Below are 18,181 nucleotides of genomic sequence, written 5' to 3'. Positions count from 1 at the left end.
TTAGCTAAAACTGGCGGTTGGAGCGTACCCTGCAGTGTTGGAATTTGTTTCTTTATATTTTTAACTTGCAGATAATGTAAAAAATTTCCATTTGTTATTTTGTATTTTTGGAGCAAGGATGTATATGATATAAACATATTATCTGGGAAGAGATGGTGGAGATGTGTAATTCCTTTCTGCTCCCACACACCTAAATAAAACGATTGGTTGTTAATTCGAAAGTCGGGGTTATGCCATAGGGGAGAAAGCCCACAGGGCTCCACTTGGGCTTTTGTAATTTCTAATGCCTTCCACCAAGCAGTCAGGGTGGCGGAAATCATTGGGTTTTTAAAACAATTATGTCACTTAATTGATGTTGTAATAAAGAGTAAATCTAGCAGTCTGAGGTTATTACAATCCTTCTGTTCTAGTTCCAGCCAACAGTTAGTATCTCTGTTGGGTTGTGCCCATAGAACGATATATTGTAGCTGGTTGGCTATATAGTAGTACATAAAATTTGGTGCCTTTAGACCACCTTTGGATTTACTTTTCTGAAGAGTAGATCTAATCTTTGCTTTTTTTTTTATTCCAGTAAAATTTTGTAACGGCCGAGTCCAACAACTGGAACCAGTTAGCCGTAGGTTTAAATGGAATCATTGAGAAAAAATAGTTTATTTTAGGTAAAACTTTCATTTTAATGGTGGCTATTCGTCCTATTAAAGAAATAGGAAGATTATTCCAGCATTCAAAGTCACTATGAATGTTATCCAGAAGTGGAGAAAAGTTTAAATGAATTAAATCAGTTAATTTAGGTGAGATTTTTATGCCTAAGTATTTTAAATTACCTATAGGAAATGAGAAGTGTGGGTCCTGGCTTGCAGGGTTCCATGAATTTTCTGTAATAGGTAGAAGTGTTGATTTTGTCCAGTTAATAGAATAATCTGATAACTGAGAATTTAGTTATTAAGTTAAATACTTCCCTTAACGAAATCGCCGGGTTTTCTAAATAAAGTAAAATATCATCGGCATATAGATTAATTTTATGTTATGTTACCCCAGAGTGAATTCCTTGAATCCTTCTTTCCTGGCGTATGGCTATTGCAAGTGGCTCAATAAATATTGCAAATAATAAAGGGGATAGTGGGCATCCCTGCCTTGTGCCTCTCTGTAAAATAAAGCTCTTAGATATAATCCCATTAGTAGTAACTGTAGCTTTGGGAGAATCATATAATACTGACACCCAGTGGATAAATGATTTCCCAAAGCCAAATTTATTTAAAACAACAAAGAGGAAGGACCAGTTAACTTTGTCGAAAGCTTTTTCTGCATCCAACGATATAATAACTGCCTTCTTATCATGCCGCTGTGACATGCTAATAAGGTTAAAGAGCCTCCTAATATTATTAGTAGTGACGATCTTTAATAAAGCCTGTTTGGTCGCTATGAATAATTGTCGCACAATACACAATAAAATATTGCTAATTTTGCCAGGCCAGATGTGTGTGCCAAGTTTCATGAGTTTCTGTGCATGTTTAGGCCCTCAAAATTGGCGTTGTTTTCTTGGCGAACAGTACCTTGCCATGTCCACAGTGATTCGCAAAAACTCACAAACTTCGTGTTATGACATCATGAAGGACTAAATACTGTTCTGAGCAAATATGAGGTAGATCCAGTTAACGTGGTTGGAGAAAAAAGTTGATTTTTTGGGGGGGTTGTTTTAATTTGCCAGTAGATGGCGCTATCAGTACGAATAAATATAAGTTTGTAGATGTATTCAGACCTGGACTCTCATCAAATATGTGAAATTTTGAGAAGATAGGATCATCTGGGTCAAGTTAATGCAGCTTTTATTGTCATGGTGCATCATCAGACTTTGCCGCACCGTCACGGCCACCCCCTTTGGCGAAAAGTTACAATATTTGGTGTGGGGCATGATCAACATCTTAAGGCTTTTCTGACAAAATGTCAACTAGATCCCTCAAACGGGCTCGGCACAATAGATAAAAATGTAAAGTATGACATTTCTTGTCACCACTATGTGGCGCTACATGTATAACCGAATATTATCATATAGATGTTTTCAGGCCGTGGCTATTAGAATGCATGATAAGTTTAAGATTTTTGGGAGCTTGTACAGCGGAGTTATTAAGCATTTCCTCTTTTTGATGAAGGAAATATTAAAGGTAAAATTTGAGCCCCCGTCATATAGTATTTCAAAAAGTCAAGATTTTTTCCCCAGTTGTCCCAGATCTTGAGATGATACATGCCAAGTTAGAAGTAAATCGGATGAAAACTGTTGGCAAATGGGCAAAAAGAATGACCACAGTGAATGTCTAAAAATTGGACATTCAAAAATTCATAGCTCACTTCCTATAAATTTTAGTATATGACTTCCACTGACTTTGTTGTGTGTTTCAGGGTGCTTCACATGCCTGACAATTTTTTTAGCCCTCGGTCAAACGTGTCAGGATTGGTGCATATTTTTCCACGCTATGTTAGTTGGGGTACTGGCACGTTGGGGTAGTGGCACATTGGAAGCAGAATTTCTCCTCGGGCCCCACTAATAATACAAACGTATCATTATTAAAAATAAGGTGTGCATCATCCAGAAGACATGCCACTACGATGCAGCACTGATTTGGGGTCAATGGGTCACATGACCTGGAAGCTATTGAGATAAAAATGCTAGTATTTACAGGGAAAAAAAGTATTAAAAATAAGCAGGGACCTTAAAATAAAAAATGAGAGGTGTGCATCATCCAGCAGACATGCCACTACGATGCAGCACTGATTTGGGGTCTGGTTGTGCTTGCCCTGTCCTGACTGAAGTCGACGGCTCCCTTCTTTGGTAGAGGTTTTCATGCATGCCAGATCCACCACACCAGCATCTACCGAAATTCAAACACAATCTGCTTCTTCCTCTAGTCGCTGAATCGGTGGAGGCTGATGTCTGTGGACCTCACTTTGCTTCATCTATCCTTCCTTCCTTTCTTCAGTCTTTCCTTTGGTCTTTTGAGGTCTCCCTTATTTGTTGGAATTTAGATGTTTCTGGGGTTGGTGAAAGATTCTGGTTTGTAACCCTGTGGGTGGGTGGTTCTGCTCTGTGCTGGATTTCACTTTTTTTTTTTTTATCCTTCCTCGGGTCTCCTGACAACTTCACGACTAGCGGGATTCTGAAGTCTTTGATTTAGGTGAAGGATATGGGATTTTTAATAGGTTTCATGTAAATTAATGAGCATAAACTCACACACTCACACACATTCAGGCACATACACACACACACCAAAAAAAAGACAGCAATGATGATGACATTCATTGAGATTACCGAATGAACAATACTGAGCTCTCTAGAAAAAAAAAAGAAAATCTATTCTAAAAATATTCGATAGTGACAGCACTAGAGTGCACGTTGCGATTGTTACTTTTTCGGCCGACATTGTTCAATGTTGCAAAGCCACACTTTCTCAATTCTCTAACCGTTTTTTTTGTCGCAGAGAAATTGAAAGAATTTTTGACCATGTTCAAAATTTGATGGTGCAGAGAAATTCTGAACATATTTAAAATTTGATGGTGCAGAAAAATTCTGAACATATTTAAAATTTGATGGTGACAAAATGGCTTGAGTATAGAGGGTTTGCAAGAGTGTGGTAGGTGGTTTTGCAATGTTTTTAAAATTTTCACTGAAGGAAAACTGCCGAAAGAGCAACACTTTCTTGAGGTCTCCCTAATTTGTTATAACGCACCCTCGCAAACCTGCGCCGCACAAGTAAGATACAGCCTTAACCCATAAAGCTGCATATAACGGTTACTCTTATGCATGCAAATTATTCAACATAGGTTAGGAACAAACAATTGCAACTTCATATTTCATTGTTCTGTTGCAAAGAAAACACAGATGATTTCTGTTTTGTTTTCTCTGTTATCTTTGCAGTCTTGGAATGTAGAAGTCAGTGGAAGGCCTGCACCTAACAGTAGGGGTTGGTCCTCCCCCACTTTGGAGAATCACAAGCCAAACAAGGGACTCCTGTTTGTCCATGAGGAGATTGCAAAATTAGCAATCGACCGATGTTCATTACAAATGGCTTTTTTTTGTGCTTCTCTACATTAAAGTACACATAGCACTTTTAGCAATATAACCTAATTTTCCCAGGACTAATGCCGTTTAAGCCTGAACAATATAAATGAAAGAAGAAACAATTGTCCATATTTTTTATTTATTAAAGAAATAACAAGAAACAAAAAATTGTCCATATTTTTAATTTATTAGAATGAAAATGAAACATCAAGATTCCAAAAAGTGTGGTAGATAAACTGTAAATATATTTTCCTTTTGAATATAAGGACATATAATTTGTAAGTATTCATGTGAACAATTTTACTTGGTTATTTATTTGCAAATAGGATATTTGTAAAGAAATGTGTTCCCTCTAGGATATTTGGGAGGCAGTGCAGGTCAAATGTAAAAAATGATGCAAATATACTGTAGTTATGTTAGAAATTGTAGTGTTGCTCAAGACAAATTGATCTCTGTTTCTGATTTCACTATTCTGATGTGTCATTCTCCCACTGGCTCATCTCCTCCACCCCAATCACTTCCACCACAAGGTCTCGGATCAAAAGAGAAACAAAAAAGCCCCCATCATGAGGACAGGGTAGGCTCTATCCCTGTCCTCATGATGGGGGCTTTTTTGTTTCTCTTTTGCCAATCCAGCATATTCAGCCATATCTACTTTCAAACCTGCATCACCTTCAAAGTGCCCGCCTGTCCCCACGCTGCTAGCTCTTACAGTTTCTGCCTAGTGAGTTTGAGTCTTCAAGTTTTCCACATGTGCATGATTATCTAAAATTGCAGGTGATTTGCCAAGGTTAGCTGACAAATTAGGGCCTGCCACTTGTGCCGCATCCTCAGTTTTGAGGTCCAGGCAAAGGCAGGTGTTTGTGTGTGAGAGGACAGCTTTTTCACCACCATAAGGTGCTGCTAATGTAGCCTCTTTGCTGCTGCCTTCAATAACCAGTTGGCAACTGCTCTTTTCTGTTTGAGTGGTTAAAAGTTGATAAGGTAGCACAAATTGCTTGCTTTGTTTTGTATCTAAATTTGCACTTTTAGTATCTGTACTGGTCAAGTCTGCTTCTTGTGAGCCTGTGTTGTTCAACTTCAGCTCAAGAGACAAGTGAGCTCTTGGCATTTCAGTAAATATCTCAGTATCTTGTGTCCCTGTCACATTAATGTCCTCTGGAACATGTGGAGTTAAAGCTGCTGTGTCAAGTGTGACTGTTTCTGTCTTAAAGGCACCATCTCTGTACTCCGGTGCCCGCATCTTTTCAACAGCACCACTTGAAATATCCTCTTCTTTCTCTTCCATCGTGGGGACAGAAGATAAACTACTGATCTGAGTGTTTTTAGTAAAGGAAAGTAATTCTTCGTCAGGACTTTCCAGAGTAGAGACAGAGGGGGAAGCTGTGCTTGAACGGCTGTAGTGGTCTCCGGTGTTGGTAAACAAGTTGTATTTCCTCAAAAAAACTGCCTCTTTCACCACTGCACAAACATGTAGATTTAGTGTTTAGTTTTTACTCATAATCCTTTGGAATTGTTCAAACTGTTGTACCTTTGGTAACTTCTTTGTCCAGAGTTTGCAGAAGGATACTCTCATAAACATTCTCCACATCGACGAAGTTTGAGTAGTCATTGTCGACGGACCGTTCAAGACCCTGAAGTTCCTAGATTGACAAAAGTCATGTTGGTTAGGCTTGAATATACGGCCCGGTCTCTAAATATTCCAACATCAACACGATTCTCATCTGTTTGGGTCTAAACACCAGAACAATGAATTTGAAATGAAACATTAACTACAGACTTTCAGCTTTAATTTGAGAGTATTTCGAAATCAGGTGAACGGTGTAGAAATGACAACACTATATACTGTATATGCCTCCCACTTTTCTAAGGGACCAAAAGTAATGGTTCAAATGAACATTATAAATCAAATCTTCACTTATTTTAATATTCTATTGCAAATCGTCTGCATTCATTTGCAGCCTGAAGTCTGAAACATCACCAGACATCTGCCAGGGCTCCAGACTAACATTTTTTCTAGGAGCACAGTGGCCCCTAACTGTGCTGAAAGAAAATTTAGGGGAGAACATGGTAAATTGATTTGCAAAAAAAAAATCACGTTGCTGAATTTTCATCGCATTACAGGTATATATTTGCAGAAACTACACTGTTTTAAATTCACATTTTATTGTGTAAGTGTATGTACGGAGCATCTAAGGTAACATGGTAGAGGGAAAAAAAAACAACTTTGCATTCCCTTGCAAAAAACGTTTGCGTTCCTTCACAAAGATTGCGAGAAAACACAAAGATTGCAAGAAAACGCAGATTGCTCGCAAAAACGTTTGTGTTTTTTGTGAAAGGATGCATATTTTTTTTAAACAAGTTTATGTACTTCCAGGTCATCTTCCGTGTGACCAAAAGCGATGAGGATGGAGCGTGTAAAAGCTTTCCCGAGGTGACCAGGATGGAGCGTGTGGAAAGCTTTCCCACTGCTATACGATGCATCCTCGTCGCTTTTGGTCACACGGAAGACAACCCGGAAGTACAGGTAGTCCTCAACTTACAAACACAATGGCTTCCGAGAGGTTGTTTGTAAGTCGAATTTGTTTGTAAATCAAATCACATTAAAATTTTGTTTCAAAGTTAATTTTTATCAAATTATTTAAAAAATAAATAAAATACAAATATGAAAAAAACAAACACAAATTAAACTATATACCTTGTATATACTTTCTATACAGTACATACATTTAATTAAAAAACATACATTAAATTACATGAATCATCATCCATTATCCGAACCACTTTTCCTCACAGTACAGTACATTAAATGTTTACACAGAACAATGCAATAAAAAGAAAATTAATATGTTTACTGTATATAGATGGTGGAGGAGTTTCTGAGTTGAGTTCATGTGAGGCTAAAGAAGTGGAAGGCATTCCATATTGGGTGTAATGGTCTCAGGAAATTATGTTTTCCGACTGTCCCTGAAGTGCACATGATTGTGATTAGCACGTATGAAGAGTCAATATGGCGACTGCCGAGTAAGATTGAATTGATTTCGAAGCTGAAGAGATATTGTACGTTTTGCTACTACGCCGATAAAGACAACGACTGAGGGCTGCGTTTCATGAATATCCTCCAGGAGAACCTCTGAATTGTACTCACAATGTGGCGCCAATATCGAGTGATAAAGAAAGCGTTCGCCATAGCCCACTGGCTGCAGGCTGTGCCATTTATCGAGAGGAAGTTGAAATGCGCAAAAGGCGCGGTGCTGCTCGGCGGGGTTGTGGCAGAGAGGGGTACTACTATACAATACTGTACCATAATGTATGATGTGGCGCGCACTTTTTTTTTCAGTTTTTTTTTCCTAGAGAGCTCAGTATTGTTCATTCAGTAATTTTACCGATTTGACATGTCATCATCATTGCTCTCCTTTTTTTTTAATATATAAAAATATTTTTTGTATTTTTATTTTTTTTGTATGTGGGTGAATATGTGTATGTGCGTGCATTCATTAGTTCACCTAAAACCTATATTAAAAAAAAAAATCCCATACCGTTTCCCTAAACCGAACACTTCCAGCCAGAGTCGTGAGGCCGTCAGGAAACCCGAGAAAGGACCAAAGAAAAGAAAGGAAAGTGAAATCCAGCACTGACCAGACACCACCCACCGGGCCACCAACCAGAGTCCTTCACCAACCCCAACAAATCAGGGAGACCTCAAGAGACCAAAGGAGAGACTGAGGAAAGGAAGGAAGGACAGACGAAGCGGAGTGAGATCCACAGACACCAGCCTCCACCGATTCAATGACCTGAGGAAGATTGTGTCTGAGTTTCGATAGATGCTGGTGTGGTGGATCTGGCGTGCATGAAAATCTCCACCAAAGAGGGGAGCCGTCGACCCCCGCCAGGACAGAGCAAGAGCAACACCTCAGGGCCCCCCAGGCCGCGGCAGCGCCAAAGGACGACCCTCGGGCCCCGCAGGGGCCACCGGCCGGAGAGCAAACCCAGGAGCAGGAGCGCCCCCCACCCCAACGCGGCCCGCGCCCCCAACCCAACGCAGCAGGCACTGCAGACGGGGCACTGCAGACCCGCCAGGAACCCCACCGGCCCACAGCTCCCCCCACGACCCCCCCGCCATCCACCCAACCCAGCCCTAGCCGCCCCCAGGCCCCCAAACCCCCTCCCACCCCAGCACTGCTCTATACTGCGGTCTGCCCCAACCAATGCCCCCCCCCCCCACACACACACAGTTGTGTGGTGCATTAAAATTGGAGGGGAGTTGTAGGGCGAAGACGGTTTCCACCCCCCCCCAAAGTGTGTTATGTGCCCTATATCTCTATGAAAGTGTATTGTGCAAAACTAATGCAGTGAGTTAAGAGGAGCGACCAGCGGGGCCCCCCCCAACCGGGAGGGGGCGGGAGGCGCACCCGCTCACCAAACCCCCATCCAACCCACCGGGACCCGCCGGGCTGGTCCCACATGCCCGCCGGGGCAATAGGGCTCGCCCCCCGCATACTGGGCCCGCCCGAGGTGCCAGGAGGTCCACCTGAGCGGGGCGGGCACAACACCAACCCACCCGGCCCCCGGAGCGCCGAGACCCGGGCCACGGATGGAGCCCCCGGCCCAGGGGAGGGGGAGGAAGGCGGACAGGGGAGGGGGAAGGGACGGGGGAAGGAGACGACAAGAAGGGTAGGAGGCAGCGGCAGGGCCGCAGAGAGAGGGGGAGAGGAGGAGGAAGGGTGACGAGGGAGAAGGGACAGGGAGGCGGAGGACGGGCGGGGATAGGCGAGGAGGGAGAGGCAGCAAGGGGGAGGAAGGGAGAGGGGACCACGGGGCAGGAGGTTAGACCATTGGTCGATATTCAGAGTTTGTTTATTTTTCCAGTTAACAAGGATTGTTTTTTTTGCGATAGTAAGGGCTACAAGTGTAGATTGAAATTGTTTATGTGGTAAGTCAGTTGTTGTTAGGTCGCCTAGCAAACACAAGTTTGGAGATAAAGGTATCCTACAGTCCAAGATAGCGGAAAGTTTTTCTAAGATTTTAGTCCAGAAATACATAACCGGAGTGCATAACCATAAAGCATGAACATAAGTGTCTGTAGTGTTTTGTAAACACTGGAGACAGATGTCGGAGTCTGAGAGTCCCATTTTCTTCATCATATATTGAGTAATTTATGTTCTATGAATAATTTTATATTGGATAAGTTGTAAATTTGTGTGTTTTGTCATTTTAAATGCGTTTTCACAAACTTGAATCCAAAAGTCAGATTCCGGAGCTATAGACAAGTCTGTCGCCCATTTTGAGATGGGTAAAGACATTTTATCAGTATATGAAAGTAACTTAAATATTTTTGAAAGTTTTTTTGTTGTTGTCGGAAAAAGTTTGGTAATATCTTTAGCTAAAACAGGGGGTTGGAGCGTACCCCGAAGTGTTGGAATTTGTTTCTTTATCATATTTTTAACTTGTAGATAATGTAAAAAAATTCAGTTTTTTATTTTATATTTTTGGAGCAAGGATGTATATGATATAAACATATTATCTGAGAAGAGATGGTGGAGATGTGTAATTCCTTGCTCCCACACACCTAAATAAAACGATTGCTTGTTAAGTTGAAAGTCGGAGTTATGCCATAGGGGAGAGAGCCCACAGGGCTTCACTTGGGCTTTTGTAATTTCTAGTGCCTTCCACCAGGCAGTCAGGGTGGCGGAAATCATTGGGTTTTTAAAACAATTATGTCGCTTAATCGATGTTGTAATAAAGAGTAAATCTAGAAGTCTGAGGTTATTACAATCCTTCTGTTCTAGTTCCAGCCAACAGTTAGTATCTCTGTTGGGTTGTACCCATAGAATGGTATATTGTAGCTGGTTAGCTATATAGTAGTGCATAAGATTTGGTGTCTTTAGACCACCTTTGGATTTACTTTTCTGAAGAGTAGATAGACTAATCTTTGCTCTTTTTTTTTATTCCAGTAAAATTTCGTAATGGCTGAGTCCAACAACTGGAACCAGTTAGCCGTAGGTTTACATGGAATCATTGAGAAAAAAATAGTTTATTTTGGGTAAAACTTTCATTTTAATGGTGGCTATTCGTCCTATTAGAGAAATAGGAAGATTATTCCAGCGCTCCAAGTCACTATAAATGTTATCCAGAAGCGGAGAAAAGTTTAAATGAATTAAATCAGTTAATTTAGGTGAGATTTTTATGCCTAAGTATTTTAAATTACCTACAGGAAATGAGTAGTGTGGGTCCTGGCTTGCAGGGTTCCATGAATTTTCTGTAATAGGTAGAAGTGTTGATTTTGTCCAGTTAATAGAATAATCTGATAACTGTGAGAATTTAGTTATTAAGTTAAATACTTTCCCTAACAAAATAGCAGGCTTTTCTAAATAAAGTAAAATATCATCGGCATATAGATTAATTTTATGTTCTGTTACCCCAGAGTGAATTCCTTGAATCCTTCTTTCCTGGCGTATGGCTAATGCAAGTGGCTCAATAAATATTGCAAATAATAAAGGGGACAGTGGGCATCCCTGTCTTGTGCCTCTCTGTAGAGTAAAACTCTGAGATATAATCCCATTAGTAGTAACTGTAGCTTTAGGAGAATCATATAATACTGACACCCAGTGGATAAATGATTTCCCAAAGCCAAATTTATTTAAACCAGCAAAGAGGAAGGACCAGTTAACTTTGTCGAAAGCTTTTTCTGCATCCAATGATATAATAACTGCCTTTTTATCATGCCGCTGTGACATGCTAATAAAGTTAAAGAGCCTCCTAATATTATAAGTAGAGTGACGATCTTTAATAAAGCCTGTTTGGTCACTATGAATGATTGTCGAGATTACTGTTTCTAGTCTAGATGTGAAAGCCTTAGTGATAATTTTAATATCAGTGTGAATTAGTGAAATCGGACGGTAACTTGATGGAAGGGTGGGGTCTTTTTCTGGCTTTAATAAAAGTTTAATTGCTGCTGTATTCATGTGTGGGCGTATGTAACCATTAGTTTTGATTTATGTTACTACTCTTAAGAATAGTGGAGCAAGCATTAACCAGAAGTGCTTAAAAAATATAGCCGGATAACCATCCGGGCCAGGTCCTTTGCCATTAGGCATACTATCTAGAGCACTGTACAACTCGTTTATAGTGAGTGGCGCATCTTAGTAGTTAACTGAGGTATATTTAAGCTACTGAGGAATGCCTCAATATGCTCAGGGTTAGGCTCTTTAGTTTCTGAGTATAGGTTACGATAATAGTTATAAAAAATTTGATTAATTTCTTCTGGTGATTGTGTGCATTCACCAGTTGTCCCTTTAATAGCCGTTATAAGAGATTTTTCCCGATTGCGTTTAAGATGGTTTGCAAGAAATTTACCTGATTTGTTAAAGTTGTTGTATCTTAATGTGGCGCGCACTTAATATTAACTTGCATGCAAAATACAGCTTTTATAAACATCAGTCAGCCTTTGTTCGTATCTGCGAATGTTCGTAACTCGGATGTTCGTAACTAGAGGACTACCTGTACATCAACTTGTTAAAAAAAAAATTGTGTCCTCTCGCTAAATAACTTTTGCATTATCTCGCAATTGTGGCGAGGGAACGCAAACGATTTTTTGCGAGGGAACGCAAATTATTATTTTTTTTTCTCTACCATGTCACCTTAAAGGGCTCCGTAGTAAGTTACACATTATATTTACTAAAAATGTAAAGTTAATGTTTAGACCGGCAGTTGAAGTATTCACTCAGTCGCGCATGTTAGTGGGTATTAACAAGAGAATTTTCAGTTGAATTTAATTTGTTCGCCTAAGTGCCAATCCCAATACCAAAGCTGCAGGCAGTGTCTGTTCAGTTCCAACTCAAAGACAGTTAGAATGTGAGCATGAACTGTTGTGTGTCAGTCTACTGTGCTCTGCGACTGACTGATGACCATTCCAGGATTTGTCTCCTCTAGCACATAAGGTTATGGGGGAGAAAGTAAGCACTGATTGTACTTCTCTTGGCTATTGTTTCTTGGTATATATTTATAATAGGCATGGGACGAAACACAAATCCTATGAGATGAGGTGTCTCATGAGATTGAGACCATAACAGGGGCGGACTGGGAGAAAAAGTGGGCCGCGAGTCATTCACAGACTGGCCCACATCATGCGTTCAATTATAATATATATTGCTGGCGTTGAGCTAAAACCTTGTACCTCCAAAATTGTCACTTTTCAGGAGACCCCAAAACAGCTTGTTTGTTCAACCATTAACATTGCAGCAAGCCAGTGATCCTACCACAACCTGTGTCGTTCCTCCAGGTCGCTTCCTGTAGTTATAACTACTGCCATCCAATCTAACTAACTCAACATGGTGTCAGAAGAAAGTTTAATCTGTTAGGAGCAGACAGCAGTTGAGGAAGTGTCAAGCGTGTGCGCAAGTTTTTTTCCACGCTCTTAATCGTAATTTGCCCACGTAGCAACTACATGTCTCAGTTTGAAGCCTCACCAACGGAAAAATTCTAGTTCAAAGCGGAAAACTGGATGAGATGGATAAAGCGTTTTGAGAGATTTGGCATTGATTTGAGAATCAAGTCAATATGCTTATCTATACCATTGGGAAGGAAGCGGAGGATATACAATATACATATACAAAATTTTGAATGACACAAATATAAATTTTCACAAAATCTACTGCCTCATTTTTGATGATAGCAATTTGACAATGTACTCCAGAATGTTATATACAGAGATCAGATGAATTTAAATTATTTGCTATTTGCCATTTATCGGATCATCAGGAATGTCCAGCAAACGCCAGGACCGACGGTCCTAAAGTGGATTCAGTTGAGGGATCGGACCACCACCAGTGCGGAGCTTGCTCAGAAATGGCAGCATGCAGGTGTGAGTGCATCTGCATGCACAGTGAGGCGAAGATTTTGGGTGGATGGCCTCGTGTCAAGAAGGGCAGCAAAGAAGCCACTTCTTTCCAAGGAAAACATGTTAACATGTCATGCCAACAGTAAAGCATCCTGAGACCATTCATGTGTGGGGTTGCTTCTCAGCCAAGGGATTGGGCTCACTCACAATTTTGCCTAAAAACACAGCCATGAATAAAACATCCTCCGAGAGCGACTTCTCCCAACCATCCATAAACTGTTTGGTGATAAACAATTCCTTTTCCAGCACCTTGCCATAAGGCAAAAGTGCTAATTACCAGTACTGGGCTTTCGGTCAACATTGATGGAAGGTCCGTGAAACCGTCAAAGACAGATGCCCATTTTATTGACGATTGACTGCAAACTTTAAAAAATTGACAAACTAAGCATTAATGGAAACCCCTTTCCATCCGTCAATATAATTCAGTGGGAGACACTCACTTAGTTGTATGTGTCTCAAGCAGTTGAGAATAAACACTATGCTGTCAATAAGGTCATGGAATAAACATGAATTGCATTGTGCCACATAGATTACCAGTCGTTTTAACCTGACTCTCAAAATTATTGCTCTCACACAATGACAAGTAAGGTACATGGCTGGGATGTCATTGTTTGTAGTGTGGTCCACAGTCACGGTTGTATTAAATGAAATGCATTAAATTGACACAATCTTGCTCAAAACATTCATGATGCATGCAGGAACAAACTTAAAGTAATAAAAAGCAGTGATTTAGATTAAAATGATTAAGTATCAAGAGATTTTTCTGTCATTTTGCTTTTTATGCAAATTAATGATGGTGACAATCGCTGTGCTTGGCTGTGTTAGACATCAAATCCAAATCAGTTGTTACGTCTTGCTTTCTTGTTTGTTGCTACGTGGTGATTTAATTTTGCCGTGAAAAAATGACTTGCCTGCATTCTGTGAGTTGGAAGCGGGTAAGTGAGATCGTCTGCTTACATTAATAAAAGCGTTCACTGTTTCTCATTGTCTCGTGAGCGGCACACCAGTGAGAAGCTGATATTTGTCAGTTTAAAAATATGCACGACAAAGGAACTAATCACTATTGCAATACCATGACATTAATTAACGTCTGACATTAATTCGCTTTTGCGTCATGACAAATGTTGGTTGCGTTATATGCAACGAGGAGGAAGTGGTGAATTGGCTGCATGAACCGCCAAACGGGAAAAAAATAAAAACTCCATACTTAGAGACCAGCCGCGATATAAAGACTCTTGCTCATCATGTAAGGTAGCATTTCTGTATAGTGTGGCAATCATGATATACATAATCATTCTGCAAATTATCACAACCTGTATTGTGTCATATAAGAGCCAAACACGTGTGGTCATTGTGAGGGATAAGGCATATTGCTGGGAGGTCATGTTTTTCACTGTCACTGTGGGTTACAGTGTCATTAAGTGGACACAGTCTTGCTCAAAACATTCATGCTGCACTCAGGAACAAACTTAAAAGTTTAAAAAAAAGCTGTGATTTTGATTAAAATGGTCAAGTAGTAAGAGATTTTTTAATCATTTTGCTTTTTAGGCAAATTGGTGTTGGTGAAAATCGCTGTGATTGGCTGTGCTTGAAAGGAAATGCAAATCAGTCGATACTTTTCCTCCGTGCCTGAGTGACCTTTTTTTCTATTTCATTACAAAAATATATCAATATCGCCTAGAGGATTGATTTGCATTTTCTAGCTAAATAGCCAATCACTGATCTCCATTTGACACAACACACTGCACTTCAATTGAAACCATGTCTAAAATGCACAATAACTCTTACTTTTTCACAATTATAATTTATAAACTCTGAATTTTACTTGGATATGTTCTTGCCTGTATTATTTTTAATATGTTTGGAATTTTATTTCATGAAACCATGACAGTGATTGGTGTCACAAAAGATGACTTGAAGGGTGTGTTGTGCAATGTGCTGTATCTACAGGTAGGTGTCAGTAGCACCTAGTGTATGCAGTTCCATGCTTCCAAAAGGGGGCATGATTCAGTCAGTTTGTCAACGTTGATGGGCGAAGGTCCATCAGTCCGCCAATTTTGACGGAAGGTCCATCAATGATGGACCCAATTTTTCGCTGAGGGAATGATAAATGACGGATTGATGATTACAATGCCATTCATCTTGAGATATTGACGGATTGACAATGACGGAAGGGTGTCCTGACTGTTGACGCTTGTGGAATGACGGACGCTCAAAATTCATTGACGCGCCGGCCTCTGATTACATGGCTAATTACATGGCTCAGAGAGAACAACATCAACATTTTGGGTCCATGGCCAGGAAACTTCCCAGACCTTAATCCCATTGAGAACTTGCGACTTGAGTTGCTCGACAAAAAGCTGTGGTGACAGTGGACAGGATAGTCATCCATTGCTGGAGCTCTCCATGCAAGCCGGCGAGACTTCCTTGTTCGCCCACCCGTTCACTCGACCATTGAAAGGCAGTTTGCAATGGCGGAGCCAAACACAAGTTTGAGGTTTGAGTTTCCGCCTACCAACACACCTGATACTAAAGATCAGGATCGTTATCAGGCATGCTGATGAACTGATTATATGAAGCAGACTCTGGACCTCGAGGACCGGAATTGGTGAACCCTGATTTAGATGGTTTCCTGGGCAAACTGTTCATACATGTTATACATACCAAAATCACATTACACCACTGATCTAAAGTTCAGTGTTGGAATAAATTTACACACGTTATCCCATATTTACTCTTATAGAACTGCAAAGCATTTATTCAGCGGTATAGCCCTGCAAGTTGAAGTTATCTGTGAAGAGAGCAGAGCCCCTGTGAGAAGGATGCTCCTGCAGCTGCAAAACAGGAACTGTGCCCTTATCACAAGATAGTGGCTGGAACATTTTGCGGATTAACTGTTTAACTTTGACTGTTGAAACCTTTCAGCGCCGAAGAAAGACATGTCTGTATTATTTTCTGTGCAATAACTCATATCCGTGATGGTTTTCACGTTGCTGCTGTGTGCGTTCCCAAACCTTTAGAGCAGCAATGGCTGTTTAACTAGGGACCATTCTAAAAGAAATAAAAAGAGAGTGCTTGGCAGAGTGTGCTTCAGAGCTGTAGGAGATTGTAACTGCACATCTCTGTCCGTTCTCTTCGCAAGTAAAAATAATCAAAGTCTCTTGTCTTCCTTCCTTGTCTGTTAAATGTTCTAGGTTGACTGAACCTGACATTTAGCCTACTTTTTGTCACCAAATTGGCATGTGCGTCGGGATGGGGGGGTGTAATTGAAAATGTCCTCTGTACGTCTGAACACCTAGCGAGGCACAGCACGCTCTACCAAATTTACAAACACAGTACACTAGGCTTCCTCCAGCACAAAATGAAGATGCGCCCATTCTTACACTGAATGAAGTGTAATGAAGTGCCCGAAAAGGCAACGTGGATGCCTCTTCATGCATGCCCGTCTACCAAAATAGGGCCCCGCGCAGGAAACTTCATAAAAACACCTTTGGTCCGCCGGAACGCCCAGCAAGGCGCAACAGTCTGTCAAACTCCCAAACATGACCTAGACTTGCTCCGGTACGAAAATGAAGATGCGCCAGTTTTTATGCTGAGCGCACAGGTGCCTGTCTAAAAAAATAGAGCCCTATGTGTGCTCTACGTCAGTGAGGGTTGTGTGTGGAGCTTACAGGTTTACAGGCGGGGGCCAGGTTCTTTTTGATGAAGGGCAAAGAGATAGCCACTAAGGCTTCCTGGAAGATCCTCTTCCTCACTGTGCTACTGTCATAATCATATTGCTGCAAACAGAATGGAAGCAACAAAGTGCAATGTTAATACAGATGTCAGACTGGTTAAATTACCACATATGTTTCCATCCAAAAGTATTGGAACAGTGAGGCCAATTTCTTTATTCTGAGCTGGAAGATGAAAATATTTAGGTTTAAAAGATAAATATCCTCTTCAGCAGGTAAAATGGATGCTCAAAAGGATTTAAGTATACAGAATTACTTGGCCAGTCTAAAATATTAATCTTCTTACCTTCAAATAACTATTTTGGAGTTTTGGGTCATTATCTTACTGCATGATGAAGCATCTCCTAATCTGCTTTCTTTAAATTGTTTATATTGATAGAGTTCATTGGCCGCTAAAAATCATGTGTTTGACTGAGCCCATCTGAGAAGAAGCCATAACCTTGTGAAGTTGCTTAAAACAGTAGTCTTAACATTATGTGTATTTTAAAGAATATCCTGTATATATTTTTGTGTTTTTATATTATCAACTGTCGTTTAGAGGCGCCGCTCAACTTTCTCTAATGTTTTGTATTTTTCCATGATGTATGAAACGAAACTGAAACTTAACTGTAATAAAAGCGACGAGGTGGCCGGGGGAGGAGAGAGAGTCGGAAGGAGCCGAACGTGAGTTAAAGTCTCGCGTCTCCTCTCCTCTCCCAGCCGCGGTTGCAATAAAACAAAGCAACAGCTTCTGCCTCCTTTTTCCTTGGTGCACGGTCAGTAACTAAGGGGATCTGTAATATCAGACCCAACAAACCTTCACTGAGTTGCCCAGATGAGCTCATATGTTTGGGTCAATATCAGATATTTTTGTAATTCTGTACTTTTGTTCATGAAACATTTAGCAATATTTTGGAATATATTCACTCCTGTTGTGTTAGGGTCTTTACAGCTCTTAAAACAACACTAAATGTGTTTTCCCTTGTTTTACATGTTCATCATCTGTTAATTAGTACACCAGTGGTTCCTTTCTTCTTCTAAACAATCCATTCAAATGACGACAGGCTGTGGTCAATGCTTGATTAATTTTCCAGCTTCATGGGTTTGCATGTCCCAATGATCCTAGGAGCTATGTTCTCTGGGGCTTTATGCCCCTGTCAGGGTCACCCATGCAAACAGGTCCTATTGTTAGGGACCAGACAAAGCATGGCTCAAACAGACCCCTTAGGATGAGTACAAATATTGGATCTGGAGGCTGGGCTCGAAGGCCCCATGGGTGAGCCCGAAAAGGCAACGTGGATGCCTCTTCCTAAGGGGTCGGGTGCGTAGCGAGCTGGATGGCGGCCAAAGGCGGGAACTTTTTGCGGTCTGATCTACAGAAGATAGTTCTTGGGACATGGGACGTCACCTCTCTGTCAGGGAAGGAGCCCAAGCTGGTATGTGAGGCAGCGAAATTCAGACTCTCCTCTACATACGGCTTGGACTCTGGTACCAATCCTCTCGAGAGGGGTTGGA

General features: G+C 40.8%; 1 protein-coding gene across 3 annotated transcripts in view; it reads right to left on the bottom strand.

The window, feature by feature from the left end:
• Nucleotides 1–4,651: 4,651 nt before the first annotated feature.
• Nucleotides 4,652–18,181, bottom strand: part of niban1a (niban apoptosis regulator 1a) — a 73,287-nt gene continuing 59,757 nt past the window's right edge. For 2 of the 3 annotated variants that reach the window (XM_077583141.1, XM_077583143.1), the window contains 3 exons: nucleotides 16,625–16,732; nucleotides 5,586–5,697; nucleotides 4,652–5,515 (listed from right to left, as the gene is read on the bottom strand). In XM_077583141.1, coding sequence (XP_077439267.1) covers nucleotides 4,776–5,515; nucleotides 5,586–5,697; nucleotides 16,625–16,732 — 960 coding nt within the window. In that variant the 3' untranslated portion in view covers nucleotides 4,652–4,775. The remainder of the gene's footprint in view (nucleotides 5,516–5,585; nucleotides 5,698–16,624; nucleotides 16,733–18,181) is intronic. The other variant, XM_077583142.1, reaches the window with a different exon arrangement.

This window comes from Vanacampus margaritifer, chromosome 13, assembly GCF_051991255.1.
Source record: "Vanacampus margaritifer isolate UIUO_Vmar chromosome 13, RoL_Vmar_1.0, whole genome shotgun sequence".
Taxonomy (NCBI): Eukaryota; Metazoa; Chordata; class Actinopteri; order Syngnathiformes; family Syngnathidae; genus Vanacampus; species Vanacampus margaritifer.
The sequence above is the reverse complement of the archived record's forward strand: the minus strand, read 5'-3'. Positions and strand labels throughout refer to the sequence as shown.